This window comes from Salvia hispanica, chromosome 6 (assembly GCF_023119035.1).
Source record: "Salvia hispanica cultivar TCC Black 2014 chromosome 6, UniMelb_Shisp_WGS_1.0, whole genome shotgun sequence".
In the NCBI taxonomy this organism is placed as follows: domain Eukaryota; kingdom Viridiplantae; phylum Streptophyta; class Magnoliopsida; order Lamiales; family Lamiaceae; genus Salvia; species Salvia hispanica.
In genome coordinates this window covers 16,936,749-16,952,939 of record NC_062970.1, presented here as the reverse complement: position 1 = coordinate 16,952,939, position 16,191 = coordinate 16,936,749, and the positions used below count along the sequence as shown (strand labels likewise).

At 35.2% G+C, this 16,191-nt stretch overlaps 1 protein-coding gene across 1 annotated transcript; it reads right to left on the bottom strand.

The window, feature by feature from the left end:
* Positions 1 to 3,297: 3,297 nt before the first annotated feature.
* Positions 3,298 to 3,759, bottom strand: LOC125194812 (protein RADIALIS-like 3). The gene has a single exon (XM_048093033.1). The coding sequence runs from the start codon at positions 3,757 to 3,759 to the stop codon at positions 3,439 to 3,441; it is 321 nt and encodes a 106-aa protein (XP_047948990.1). The 3' UTR covers positions 3,298 to 3,438.
* Positions 3,760 to 16,191: the final 12,432 nt, after the last annotated feature.

Sequence of the window (16,191 nt, the reverse complement as noted above, 5' to 3'; positions counted from 1 at the left end):
GGACTCGATAAAACAAGAAGAAAGTCAAGGAAATGGAATTCTTGAAAATTCGGTTACTTGTGTTTTGCAATAGCAAGTTGAATTCTATGTAGATAAATAGTGGGATTAGATTAAGATCCCCTCAATCCCCTACTTGTTATTAAGATAGATGCGCCAATACTACAACATCATATTCCTCAACTTTTGGTGAGATGAATAGGTTTCATAGAGATAATTCATTAATTTTCCAATCAATGCATGCCGATAAAGTTGTAGTACACCATAAGGTTCTGCCTATATGAGATCTTGGGTTCAATTTCATTTTTATTTTCACCAAGTATAATTCCACTATGGTTTGATGTGCTTCTAAGTTGCTTTGTGCTTTAGTTATATCCTCCGCCCCCATTACATGTGAGGAGTTTCTTTTAGGCACTATATTTAAGAAAATTATATTTATTGAATCAATTGAAGATAATAAAGTATGAAAAAGGAAAAAGTATGACTACGATAGATAAAGAGAATAAAGTAAGAGACATAAATATGTTGCTTTTTGACAAAAAAAAAAAGAAAAAGAAAAAGATATTAATCATTTATGGTGAGACAATCCAAAGGTTGATCACTTATGGTGGACGAAGGGAGTATACTTTTTTTAATAATCAAAAGTACACGATAATAAGTACTTTTAAAACAGTAAGCAATGACAGACCTTATATTTGATATTTCGCACTTAATCGAAAAATTGAGCAGTTGGCTAGGAAAATTGGCGGTTTGGAATTTTTTTTACCAATACTTGGATAGTATAACTTGATAGGATGGTTAAATTAGCTTGATTACACGCATTTCACACGTGCAAGAAACAAGTTAGTACTTCCTTCGTCTCAATTTAAATAACACATTTTTTTTTTAGTTGTCTCGCTTTAAGTTACACATTTCTTAAAATAGAAACACAATATTTCTATTTTTCTTAAAACTTTATTCTTTCTCCACTTAATTAATAATATTGCATAAAATCCTGTGTTAAATAAGAAATGTTCCACTTAAAATGGAAGTGAAAGTAGAAAGTATATGAATGCATGTAATTAACCTAAATCGAAATCCTAATAAAAAAAAATGTTGAAGACAAGGATGCGATATGATATTGGTGGAGTGATACTCATCTTAAAATGTGGTCCAATAGCTATAAGTTCGGAAAGAATGTTTGAATACAGTTTGTGAGAATAAATTCAAATTAGATTAAATGTTCCAAAAGATAAGGAAGGCACCACCAAAATTTTGTAGACGCTTAAGCAATTGCGATAGATTTTATGTCGACGTATAGTAAACTATAGGAAAATATTCTTATAGTAATATCAAGTTTACTTGCATATTATTTGTCTCATTAGATCCTTATATTATTTTGTCTCATCTCAAGTCCATATACTTTTATATTTAATATCTTTTCATTCATCCTTATTTACTGGAATTGCTATTTTTCATTATAAATAAACAATGAAATAAATTTCACGTGATTACCTTTACAAAAATTGAAATATATATTGTACATAAAGGCAAATATTAATTTCAAACAAAAAAAAAAAACTTCTTTATTTGCTCTCTCAATCAATGAATTTATTTAAAGGTGTAGTGCATAGAGAATGTCAACTCACCACCACCAGCTCGGCTTATTTGGTTGTGCTCAAGTCTAATCTTAATTAGCAGTGTATTTCATAGATTTAATTTGCTTTATTTTAATGCTTGTATTTTACCAAATTTATTATAGAATTTTATTAGTATTGATATATCTTAGATAGTTGAAAACTGAAAGAAATCTATTCAATGGGAATAATTAAATAAAATAAAGTAATTGTACATGGTTTAAAGCAACCCACGGGTCATGGGTTCAAACCTCACCATCCACTGGGAAACTTTCGATCTTAATCCGCAAACTCAGTTGAGCAGTATTAGTCAGATTCCGTCGAAGGCGGTGTTCAGTACACCTGTGGTAAAAAAAAAAATTTATAAGTACAAGGATTTATTAACACAAAACGAGGTTGGGGATACGTACACTCGTGGTTTATATCTTTTAGAAATTAGATGTAGTTTGGTTTGCTTGGTTTTAGGTCTAAGTTTTCTCTCTTTTTTTATCTAGATTTCTATCAATTGGTTGTTGTGATGAGGTTGCTGAGGTTTGAAAGAAAAAAGGCTACAAAAGTATGAATTCCAATTAGATTTTCAAGGCAGTCGTTGTATTAATCTTCGACCTATCTTCATGTGGATATAATTTCTCACGTCTTAATTCAAATTATGGTTGTTCTACAATCTAGACAGTATTTGAAATCCAAATTACAGTAATTAGGATTAAAATATTAGTCAACGTGAATACGATACTCGTACATATCTTCATCTATACTGTGATAACATTATACAACACAGTTTTATTTCTAATGCTAATAAAAAATGCATTAGTTAACGAATAATTTCATAATGTGTGCGGCCTCTTTTTGCTTCTATATTTGGTGTTCATATGTTATTTTCTCTCTTTTTTTGTGATGATTTTAAATCAGATTTTAAAATTTTTATTTTGGTTTCGTTATTAATTTTTTAATTAATCAGTCCACTATAATATAGTATGAGTGAGGATCGTTATTCAGCTAGCTAGGTTGGCTTCACAAACACATACCAAATACTAATATTATTGGATTCTTCTTGGTACAACATAATTGAACGAGTAAATGAAATGTGATTTTTATTTTCACTCTTTTTATTTGTTTCATATAATGAAATAGAATTCGCTCATATAATGGAATGAAGGAAAGAATGAAATAAAAATGAAAGGGCAAATGAATGTCATTTCATTTCTACCTTCGTTATATTCGACCCTCAATCCATTCCACCCATATTCCATTCTCCCAACATCGTTCTATTCCATCATAAAAAAAAAGATGTTATATAGTGCTTTATTGTGCTTTTCCTCGTAGTTGTTAAAAAAGATTACTGCTACATACGTCAAACTTTTTCGGTTTTCGCCTTACCAAACATCAATTATCGTAAACTTTTTTACCACTAATCCCTATTAAGGAACAAATTTAAATTTATATTTTCACCATTTTGTGGTACTTTAAGGTTAACTCAGAAGACTGAGCTTTGGTCATTTTTAATTGTAACAATTTGCATATTTTCGTACATCCACTACTCTTATCTCGGAGAATAAAATCGCTTTAATGATCACATTTGGTTATCCCATATACCCGCTCTATTGCAGCATTATTAATTCGTGAAACGTAATAGGAAACGATATTTATTTTGTTGTTGTATAAATGATTGGTTAATACACAATCATAATTTTAATTTAATTACAATATTATTTTTGTCTGAATTTTTCGTTATGTATCGTTAGATGATAACAACATGACGATAATTTCCAACATCAATCTCATAATATACTAATTTGAAATAGAGAAATTCGTTTAAGTGTACGTTTCATCCTCTAGCGTTGCGGTTGGGCCTGTAGTTAGGGATGGGCACTTGATCATTCTCGATGTTGTTTATGTCTCTCTCTAAGGCCTCATAGTGGCGCCGCACTTCTTGAGCGGATTTGCCACCTCCAACTGCCCGTGCAATGTTGTGCCACCGGTCGGGAGCATCCCTATCATACTTTGCTAGTGCCGCCTCAAATTGCTTATTCTGCTTACTGCTCCATGATGAGGATGTCATTGAGCTTGATGCCTTTGGAAAAAGAGAGATCTTGTTGTATTGTGTTGTGTTGTGTTGTGTTTGTGAGAGATTTTGGAAGTCATGCATGAGATTAAATACTCACATAAGGTGATTCTTTGGACAAGTTGAGGAATATATTTTCGTTATCTTTCTCTTTTATTTCTCTATCAGTTGTGGAATATGTGATTCATAAACATCAACTAGGGGACCATAACCATAAATGTGAATAAAGTCATGAACTAAAATAAGTTAAAAACCTTCTTTGCATAAAAATACCATACACCATTAATTTAGTCCGCCGATTTTTTTATTTTGTGATTTAATCATATTATTCTATTCTATACAAAAAATTACTCTTGTTTATTATTCTATGAGATTATCTCATTTAATGTGATTGCATGCAATATTTTTGTCTTTGTCCGACAATATGTGTTAGTTAAATTTAATTATGTACTAATATTTTCTTTCACCAACTAAAATGAGTTAACTAAGTAAACCTTTACGTCGGATTTTATGTTAGAGTCTTCAACTTAATATATTGTACTATTAGAAATAAATGATTCCATTATAAAATACTTAAATTTTTAATTTTCTAACAAAAAAATACTAGTGTTATATTCTAATGATAAGGTTGCTTTTCTCTAAATTTATGAAAATTCATTTCTTGTCTCTTTTACAGTGTATATATCATCGTCATCATGTGCAAGTGGATATTAATTAGAAGAATTAAAACCAACTAGTGGGATTAGATATATCCCTGGAATATGAAGCCCCTACTTGTCAAAATTAAATACACCAGATATTCTAAATTTACTTTTTTTTCGTGGGATTATCATCTTTTTTTCGTGGGAGGTCCAATTCATAACACATGGTGTTGTAGGTTTTTTCACAAAAGTGAGATTTTGGGTAACCAATGAGAGAAAATAAGTTTGTACCATATTATAGTTTACCATTTGATTGGAATAAATTTTTTAGCTAGATCTTTATAGCACGATCACTCCATTTTAGTAGAATCAATTCATAATCGTACTATATATTTTCGACCAGTAATATTGCTTTTGAATGATGGAATGGCAATGGTAAAAGATCACATGACATTACATATTCCCATTCTTATTCAAAGAAATTTGACCGAATCCACTGCTTCAGCCTTCAACCGATCGAAAAAAGGAAGGTTTGGTATACAAAAACTTTGAGCTTTAGAAAGTACAGTTTACCAAGCACAAGTCTCTCTACGTTATTATCTCTCTCATCTATTTCACTTATAATTAAATATTATTTTTCTGAAATGAGTGCTTAAAAGAAGTGAATCGCTTATGATTGATTTGTATCGTACAACAATTTTTTTCTATTCTTCATCAATAATCTGTTACAATTTTTATGATGAACATTTTTTTTATTCTTCATCGATAATCTGTTATGATTTTTATGATGAACATTATGATTTTATTTATTTGTTTGTCTACTCAATTACGACAATCTACCTGATTTCAACAATCCTCTTTTTAGATTTTGCTTGTTAACTATCGAGCACCTATACACATATCAACGAGCACACACCTAGCACGAACAATACATATATCTATTTTGTTATTGTAATGATACAAATAAATAGTTAGAAAGAGTAAAACAGATAATTATTAAAAAAGGTTTATTTTTGTTTAAAGTTTTGATTCAAGACTAAGAAGCTTTGTGGAAACTGAAGTTGAGTCTTGACTAGGAAGCTTTGTGGTTATGAATTGTTACAAGAGTAAAAGTACTATTTTAGTCTTAAACATACGACCGAAATACGAAGTTGGTACAAAACATTCACTTTTTAATAACCAAGTCCTAAACAAATGAAATCGTTATCGTGATACGCTTGGATTTTGCACTGTTTTAAGGCCATTATTTGGTCCATTTTTAATGTCAAAACCACGTTACATGTCTATTATTTGCATATTTTGTACATTTTGGTATTTTGACATGTTTTGTGAGAAATGTGCATATTTGAGCCGAAAAAGGGAGTCAAAACGCAAAGTCTGAAAATCTGGAGTTCAGACGGTGACCGACGACCGCCGCAACGTGTACGGCGACCGCCGACGCCCGGTGGCCAGTGGCTTGTAGCGGCCCGCCTCGAAAATTTGTGCTAGAAAAGGAGTCTCGTCCGGCGACCGCCGGAGGACGTGTGGCGGTCCGCCACCGAGGAGGCAGAGACTCTGGACTACCGCGCGGCGACCGCCGGAGAATGTGCGGCGGCCCGCCGTGAAAAACGGCGAATTCGTTTTGACCTTGATTTCTCTCCAAGATTTATCATATTTTGAAGTTCTTTTCCTTCTAAGATGAGGAGTGACTTTCCCCTATAAATAAGACCTCAAGCTTCATCAAATCAGAGCCTCTTTTTGCATCATAATTCCCAGAGATTAAAAGCTAGAGTACTTCATTGTGCAAGGAGTTGAAAAATGATTCAAGAACATCAAGAACGACAAAGATTCAACCTACGAGTTTTATTTGATTTAGTTTTATGTTCCAATTGTTTTCCCTTCAATCTATGTGTTTAGATTATTACATCATGTGTAACTAAATTCATAGGATTCTAGAGATGTGTTAGTATAGAGATGTGTTAGTAACGACTTTGGTTATACAATTCCTATTTTCTATTTAATATCCGTTTTGTTTTTACTTTGTTCTTCCCAAAGTTATTCTTGACGCTTCACGTTTGAGTGACACATTCTGTGTTGATCCAATATAACTTGCTTCATAACTGTGAGAGAGTTCTAGCGAGTTAGGTCCACTTAGTAGACACTACAATTAGCTTTCTTTAAAACGGCACTGTTAATTGAGATTGAGGACTTTTCAAGGTTCTTAGAAGCTTTTCGGAGTTACGTGTTAGGATTGACAACCCTAATTTTAATAATCAACGTTTGCATCGCATGAGCATAAACTAGGTGACTCGTCCTATTAAAGTAATAATTGTGCTAGGGTATTGTAGTTTAGAATTTGTATAACCATAACTGTGAACGCACATCCCTAGAATTCCCGTATCTCTATATTTTATCTCTGTGATTTATCTGCAACTAGTTGTTTATTGCTTACAATTGCTTACAATTGCTTTCAGTTTTCAAGTTTTCCAAAATCTTTCGGTTTTCCAAATAGTAATTGAGTTTTAGTAGAAGATAGACATTTTGTATTTCTTTCCCCCATGTTCGATATCTGGTACTGACCTTTAGCTATATTGTTGCTACTATGTATACTTGCAGGTATTAATAGTGCTAAAAAATAGTGCATCACATCGGATCTGTCTTTTTTTACGGTTCTGTCAAAAACTAACGGTCAATGGACGATTAGTGAAATTTTGACTAAATTAGAATATTAATCCATAATTAATTAAAATAAAATAAATAAAATAGAAAATAGTAAAAAAATAAGAGATGACTGAGAGAGAGAGATGGGATGGAAGAGAAGAAGAGAGATACGGTGAATTTTATTTTTTTTATTTTCTATTTTATTTTTTTATCTAATCATGAATTAATTTTCTATTTTAGTCAAAATTTCACTGATCATTCGTTGACCGTTAGTTTTTTACGGAACCATAAAAAAAGATCAATCAGACGATGATTTTATTTGTTTAGGACTCGATTTTCAAAAAGTAAATATTTTATACCAACTTCATATTTAAGTCATATATTTAGAACCAAAATAGTACTTTTGTTATAATAACAAGTGTAAAATTCTAAGGAAGAATATTTGTTATCTTAATAACCTTTTTTTATGTTAAGAATAGCAAAATTGATAGTAGTATTTTTTGTTAGTTCATTCTCTAATTGGCATTTCCATAATAATTTTAATTCAAAGTTTGCAAAAGCACTCTTCACAAAGTAAATAACATTAAAACTTAAACTTACATATATTAAAATATTAAAATGCATACAAATAAAATCTAAAAAATGAAATAGAAATCTACGTAATGTTTAGAAACGTAGGCATGTCGAATCCCTGAACAAAATGATATTGGTCACACATATCATGAACTGAAAATGAGAAAAGTTGTGTTGAAAATACATCCACCAAAACAAATACCTACAGCAATATGTAAATGTAAATAAAACTGATACTTTGATGATGATGAAATATAATGAAGTAATTAGTAAAACTTTGAGGTAGGCAGGTGCCCTTTACTATATAGATGGACTTAAGCGTAAAGAATCAACGTAAATTCAACTTTTTAACTAAATCTCATATTCTCATTTGTGGCGGAGCAAATCTCTCAACAAAATCTCACTTTTAAATAAAAAATTAGTATATTTTACTAATCACAAAAATAAAGAATGATTGAATCTTTTTATCCGAGCAAGAGAAATAGAATAGACAAAATGACGTTGGAGATTTATGGCAATAGTAAATTCCTAGGCACCAAAATATCGGTCCAATCATCGTAAGGAGAAACAAAAGCGGATGCAAAATTATGCAAAACCTATGAGAATTACTGAACTGGTAAATGAAAAAAGAATTTTTGAGTATAAAAATTCAATGTAGAATTATATATTCAAAGTCTGTTTTTTTAAATTTAACAATGAGGCAAAAGAAAATCCTAAATTTATAAAAAATAAAACTAGAAAGAAAATAACTAAAAGGAAAATAAGAAAAGAAGGAAAAACTTAATTTGGTGAAGGAAAATAATTACTCCTAGCTAGTATTTTTCCTTCTATTAATTCTATTAACTAGGAAATAAATAAAACCAAAAATATGACTGGATTAGTTTTCAAGTCTTATCTTTCAATACTGCGTCATACTCTCTCTCTTGAAAAATACTCCTCCCCAAGTCTACTTTGTCTTCTTCTTGATCTATCAACATCTTTGAGTTCCACGTTAGAAACAATTTAATTGACATACGAAGACTCCCATAAACTCTAACCACATAATCACTCATTAATATCTATTCTGCCACTGACTCAAACTCTAATGTTGAATAATGTGCAAGCCCAAAAATAAAAACACCTATTAGAAATTGGCTACTCATCCCTTAAAAGACCTCATAAGAGGGAGGGTTATCCATCCTTATATAGAATAGATAGGATCATCACCAAGCCAATGTGGGACAACGTATTAGAATTTTAACACGCTCCCTCACGTGTGGGCCGGAATGACACATCGGACTTCCATCACGTGGGTAGACAAGAGAAGAGATAAAGAGAATAAATCCATCATCGACTTCACGCAAGAGGCTGATTTGTCCTTGAACCTGGACACGGCTCCACAGCAGGAGAGCGGAAGCCTTTGCCTAGTTTCTTATATAGACATTTGTGAAAAACGGTTGAGGAAACTCCATAAGGAGTGTGGCTTTATATGTTGACTTGTGATGAATGCTCACGGTAAGGCTACGAGGAACACAATCATAAAATGTACCAGCAACAATTACTTTTACAGCACAATCAACATTGCTTCCACCATAAACAAATATTCTGCTACCTTGAGTAAAACGCCGTTAATTTAGTATTCTTGTCCACTCCAACTTTTTTATCAAGGTAATGGAGAAAATATCTCCACTCATTTTTCCGGAACTCTGCTTTTTCTCCTGGAAGATCACCAGTGGCGTCAGCATTCCCAAACATGAATCCCAGGAGGAGGTTTTCCGCTTCAGCCTCGTCGTACTCCTCGCCGTTATGGATGGCAACGCCCTCGTTATCGGCAACATCGCCAATCATGGTGTTGGGATTTGGTACTCCTTGCACATCGGAAGTTATGCATTTACAAATAAATCAGATCTACATATCTATTTGACTGATTATGAGATCAATTACTCACATGTTACACACATAATTGCATACAAGAACGCAAACAATTCATGTAAAAGGAAATAAAACCTAAACATGAATTTCCTATGATTATCTTTGGGGACAAAACGACAATCCGAGAGCACTACCGGGGCGTATCTTGTCTTGCGGAAAGAGGACTACTTGACTCGGCTAACTACAGTTTGCAGTTTATTTGTTTCGGTTTTCCGTTGTAATTTCATTTCAGTTTCTCCATTTGTATTCCTTCTTTTTGGTTGTATTACGCTCGGTTTATCTCTTGTAATCCAGAAACCAACAATCGCAAGTCGAGATAGAACTTGTCTTTGAAGGAATTTGGACATAACTGAACTAAATGATTTTGAAACCTTAATACCTTTGCTGGAGATGTCGACTGAATCCAACACTGTCGCTGCCACCACCGCCGCTGCAATTCATCCACCATGTTGACCGCTGCTCCGGTCAACACGTCGTCGATTCCAAAGATGATTCCAACCCCTGGGTTCACCTCATCATCAACAAACTCATGGGGGTTCTCAAACCCCTTCTCACTAGTGGATCCACCTCGAGTGGGTCGGTTGGTTCCACTTTCAGTAGTTCTATCGGATCTTTTATTGGATCGAGTGTTGGGGCCTTCAGGTTCAACACAGGTGTTGGTTCCTTTGAGTCCGGTACGACCATGGCGGGCTTTATGCCCAACATGAATGGTGGGGGCTCTATCCCAACCAAAGTGTTGGCTCCTTCGGGGCCGACGGGATTGATTCCTTTCATGGACCAAGTGCGGCACCTTTGGCACCAAGAATGATGCCACCTGCCGAGAAGCCACCAAACTTTGGAGGATTTGACTTCAAAAGGTGGCACCAAAAGATGTTGTTTTACTTAACAACATTGGGCGTCGCGAGCTTCCTCACGGAAAACGAGCCGCCCGCGCCAATTGATCAAGAGACAAGGATCAAGGTCATGGCAGATTATGAAGCTTGGCGGAAAGGAGATTATCTTTGTAAAAATTTCATTCTAAGTGCTTTAGATGATAGTTTGTACAATGTATACTCTGTTGTAACCACATCAAAAGAAATGTGGGAAAGCCTAAAAAAATTATAGTATCGACAATGCAGATACTGAGAATTTTGTAGTAGCAAGTTTTTGGACTACAAAATGGTCGACTCTCGACCCGTCATGGAACAAGTTCAAGAGTTCCAAATGCTCATCCACACACTCGTGGCTGAAGGGGTGACCTTGACCGACAACATCATTAGATGCATGATCATTGAAAAGCTTCCTCCTAGTTGGAAGGACTTCAAAAGCTACCTCAGTCACAAGCAAAAGAGGATGACTCTCGAAGACTTGATAGTGAAATTACACATTGAAGCGGATGTGCGCAAAAGCGACCAAAAGGCTAAGCGCTACAACCCCCTTGATGCAAAAGCCAACCTATTGGAGCGGGGCGATCCATCCAACAAACGCCCTCGCCCAAGTCGTCCAAATGAAAATGACAAAGGGAAGGGCAAGCAGCCTGCAAAGAAGTTTGAAGGCGATTGCTACAAATGTGGCAAACCTATCCACTTTGCCAACGACTACCGCAGCAAGAAGAAGAAACCGGCTGCCCACGTCGTTGAGAAGGAGTTCAAGGACTGGGATGAATGTGACCTCGTTGTTGTGGTCACTGAAGAAGTGAACCTTGTTGATAACAAGGGTGGTTGGTACATTGACACTGGCGCTATTGCTCATGTCTACAAAAAAAACAAGTTTGCCTCCTAAACTGTTGTTGAAGGGAGGAAGATCAACATGGGGAATCAGGCATCATCCAACGTCCTCGGCATTGGCAATGTGATTCTCATGATGACGTCCGGCGTCTCAATCACTTTGAAGGATGTGCTGCACGTCCCGGACATTCACAAGAACCTTGTGTCAGGATCAATACTAGTTAATAAGGGGTTTAAACTTATATTCGAGTATGATAGGTTTGCATTGTATAAGTTTGAGAAGTCTCTCGCAAAAGGTTATGTAACCGATGGAATTTTCAAGCTTAGTGTGACAACACGCCTTGTCCCAAAGCCTTTGGCTAATGATAATAAAGCATCTACATCCTCTTACTTGATTGAGTGCTCAAATTTGTAGTATTGTAGATTAGGACATGTAAATTCAAAAGCCATTAAAAGATTAGTAAATTTAGATTTACTAAAGGCAAATGAAGTGGATACCCAAGACAAATGTGGAATATGTCTTGAAGCTAAAATGACTGAGTTACCGTTTCACTCGGTTGAACGGAACACAAAACCCCTTGAATTAATTCACACTGATGTATGTGATTTTTTTTAATGTGATTTAAAGCTAGTGCAAACTAGAGGTGGTAAAAAGTATTTTATCACTTTTATAGATGATTGCATAAGATATTGCTATATTTATCTTTTAAGAAGTAAATACTTCCTTCGTCCCATTAAATATGCATCATTTGCTTTTCGGCACAGGAATTTATGTAGTGTTTTTTTGTGAGTTAATGAAGAGAGAGTGAAGTAAGAGAGATGAAAAAGCAGAGAGAGTATTGTTTCCATTTTTAGAAACGTTTCATTTCTAATGGGACAGAGGGAGTATGAAACAATTGAAGCGTTCAAAAATTATAAGAACGAAGTTGAGAATCAACTTGGTTGTAAAATCAAAGCGATTCGAAGTGATAGAGGAGGCGAATATGTATCCCCGTGACGGACTAGGTTTTCGGTCGGGCAGTGTAAATGCAGGGGTGTATCCAACTGATCAGGATAAGATTCCTAACCTAGCTGAGTTGTTGGCACGACAACCGAACCTGGTGTCAAATAAATTTCCTCAACCCACTTCTACTGGCTAGTATAGTGGAGATAAAGGTCGAATCCCACAAGGACGGACACGTTCGGATAACTGCGGTGACATTCCTGGGTGTTTTTGGTTAGCTACCACGCTTTTGGGGTTGTGATTCTACCTAGGCGAGAAATAAAGATGGTACTCTACTGACTAGTAGGCGTGAAAATGACATACATGTGGTTGTGTTCGTGAAAATAGGGGACAAGGTATCTCAAAGACATGTGAAAAGTAAACAGTTACTAAAAGAGGAAACTTAGACAACAGGGTATATCTGGTGGCTGGTTGGCTTTCTGACAGGTCGGGAAGGTACAACTGAAAAGTAAGAGACAAAAACAAAAGCAACTAAAAAGCAAAAGTGGTCCTAGGCAAAAGTTGATTTTGACGTTTTCTTCTTCACCAAGTATTAACAGAAATCATATGAACACAAACTCCATGATAAAACTCAGATTCATGAATTCAAACTCAAGATCCATTAATTAAAATGCTTAACAGCTGAAACTGCAGATTACTTCTACTGACTAACATGCAGGGTGGTGATCACAACGTAGAATAAAAAAAAACTCATGTACGAAAACTTAAACTGAGACATAACTACAATTTTCAATCAATAACTTCAGATCTAGCCTACTCGACGGAAATCACATGCATGCACTTAAAAATTAAAAGCGATGACTAAATCTAACTTTCCTAGGCAGAATGAAGCAAGCTCAAACCAAAGAGACATACGAAATAGAAACTTCATAACTTAAACGTTTGGATCATCACTAAGTACTTCAAACGGCAAAAGATAAATGTTTGCAACAGATCAAACGAAGAAAGCAAGTAAAAATTAAACTAGAAAGCGAATAACGATTGTTTTGCCACTCCGGGCGGTGATACTGCTATACTACTACGGCAAACTGGCTGGAACGGTAGAATGATGATTTCTCCGGCAGACTCTTGGACGTCAAGTGACCATAGCTGTGGCGAGGAACAAGAGACTGGATAATGCTGAAGGACTGATCTTCTAGAGAGAATTCTACTAAGTGTGAAGAGTGAACGACCCGAGTGTGTTTTCTCTCTCTCCAAGTGGCTTCTTTTATAGGGAGGCTTGCCCTTGCTTTTAGGATAGACTTCCTTCACGATTTGACTTTTCTGCCCTTGTTAATGATCATCCCAGCTATCCTACTTCTCCATCTTGAGCCTTTTCTTTGACATGCATCCTGGTCAGTATTGCACCCTTCTAGCGCTCTTTCCACTTGCGTCGCCTGAATCGTCTCCTACTTGCTTGGATCCCTTAATCCTGCACACTTGAGCAACTGTTTTGCAAATAATACATGCATTTCACGACATACTGACCAGTAACCAAGGCTTAGAATACGACTTATCACCCCGTTTGAGGAGTTATGCAACGCAAGTGGTATAATTCATCAAACAACTGCTCCATACTCACCACAATCTAATGGTGTTGCAGAATGCAAAAAACGAACTCTAATAGAGATGATGAATGCGTTGCTACTAAGTTCAGGATTACCCCATAACATGTGAGGGAAAGCTGTCTTGACGGACAACTATATCCTAAATAAAATCTCACTCAAAGGAAAAGACATCACTCCTTATGAGTTGTGGAAAGGAAGGAAGTCATCCTACAAATACCTCAAAGTGTGGGAGTGTTTGGCGAAGGTAATGGTTCCTCCGCCCAAAGAAGTTACAATTGGCCCCAAAATAGTTGATTGTATATTCATTGGATATGCACTTAACAGTAGTGCATATAGATTTGTTGTTCACAAGTCTAAAATATCAACTATAACAGTAGGAACAACAATCGAGTCAAGGAATGTCGTATTTCTAGAAAATATATTTCCTTGCAAAGACAAAGAAGAGAGTACAGCCAATTCTGAGACGAGAATTGAAGATGAAGGCACTAGTTCTAATCAGTGGATGAAGAACCTCAATTGCGAAAGCGAGCAAGGCCTGATCCAAGTGTTGCAGTACTAAGACCTAGTAGTAGGGTCAGAACACCAAAAACATTTGGTCCTGACTACATTGCTTTTATGTTAGATGAAGAACCAACATCAATAAAAGTAGCATTTGCTGGCCCAGACGGGTTACATGGAGAGAAGCTGTACAAAGCGAAATTGACTTAATTTTGCTAAACCACACTTGGATGTTAGTTGATCTACCTGAAAGTGCTAAACCTTTAGGGTGCAAATGTGTATTTAAAAGGAAATTTAAAGCCGATGGAACAGTGGATAAATATAAAGCCCGACTGGTGGTAAAGGGTTTTAAACAAAAGGAAGGGCGTGACTTCTTCGATACCTATTCACCTGTAACGAGGATTATATCTATCCGAGTGCTTCTCGCGATTGCTGCACTGCACAATCTTGAGATTCATCAAATGGATGTAAAGACTATGTTTCTAAATGGTGAATTAGAAGTTGAAATCTATATGAAACAACCCGAAGGGTTTGTAGTACCTGGACAAGAGAAAAAGGTATGCAAACTGGTAAAGTCTCTATATGGATTGAAACAAGCGTTGTTGCAATGACACTTGAAATTTGATAATGTGATTATCAAATGGGTTTAAAATCAACGAATGCGACAAATGTGTTTATATTAAGAACGCTGATAACAAATATGTTATAGTGTGTCTTTGCGTTGATAACATGTTAATCATGGGTAGTGACACTCAAGTGATTAACGAGACGAGAGTCATGTTAAAAAGAAACTTTGACATGAAAGACATGGGTTTAGCCGATGTAATTCTTGGAATAAAAATTCTAAGAACATCTGATGGAATCATCTTAACACAATCGCATTATGTTGAGAAAATATTTAAGAAATTCAAGACCTATGATGGCGCACCGGTTAAGACTCCAATTGAACTCGACGTTCACTTGAGCAAAAACAAAGGCGAACCCGTTGCACAAGAAGAATATGCACGGGTCATCGGGTGTATTATATATTTGACTAATTGCAATCGACCTGACATTGCTTGTGTCGTGAATAAGTTTAGTCGTTACACGAGTAATCCAAGCAAAGAGCATTGGAAAGCTTTAGTAAGGGTTTTGAGATACTTAAAACATACTCAAAACTATGGGCTACACTTTTTGAGATACCCCCTAGTACTTGAAGGGTATTGTGATGCCAATTGGATATCCGACAATAAAGACTCACTTTCAACAAGTGAATACGTCTTTACTATTGGGGGTGGTGCTATCATGGAAATCCATGAAATAGACATTTATAGCTGATGCACTTTTTATTAGCACTAAATAAACATTACAAGTATACAGAGTAGATCTAGTATAGCTAAAGGTCAGTACCGAGATATCGAACACGGGGAACATAATTGCAACTGGCTATCATGTATAGCGTCATATACTATCTAGAGAAACAAGAGCTTTGGGTTTAAAATAAATAAAACAAATAAACAACTAATTGCAAATAAATCACAAAGATAAAGAAATGAGAGATAAGGAATTCCAGGGATATGCGTTCACAGTTATGGTTATACAAATTCCTATTACAATACCCTAGCACAGTCTTTACTTCGATAGAACGAGTCACACAAGTTTTTCCCATGCGGCACAAGCGTAGATTACTAACACTAGGGTTGTCAATCCTAGATCCGTAACTCCCAAAAGCTCCTAAGACCCTTGAAAATTCCTCACTCTCAATTAACATTGTCGTTTTAAGGGAAGCTAATTGTAGTGTCTACTAAGTGGACCTAACTCGCCAACCTCCTCTCACGATTATGTAGCAAGTTATATTAATTCATCACAGAATGTGTCACTCAAACCTGAAGCATTATCTAACAACTTAGGAAAGAAACGAAGTAAAAACAAAATGGATATTAAATAGCAAAATGGAATTGTATAACCAAAGTCATTACTAACACATACCTAGAATCCTATGAGTTTAGTTACACATG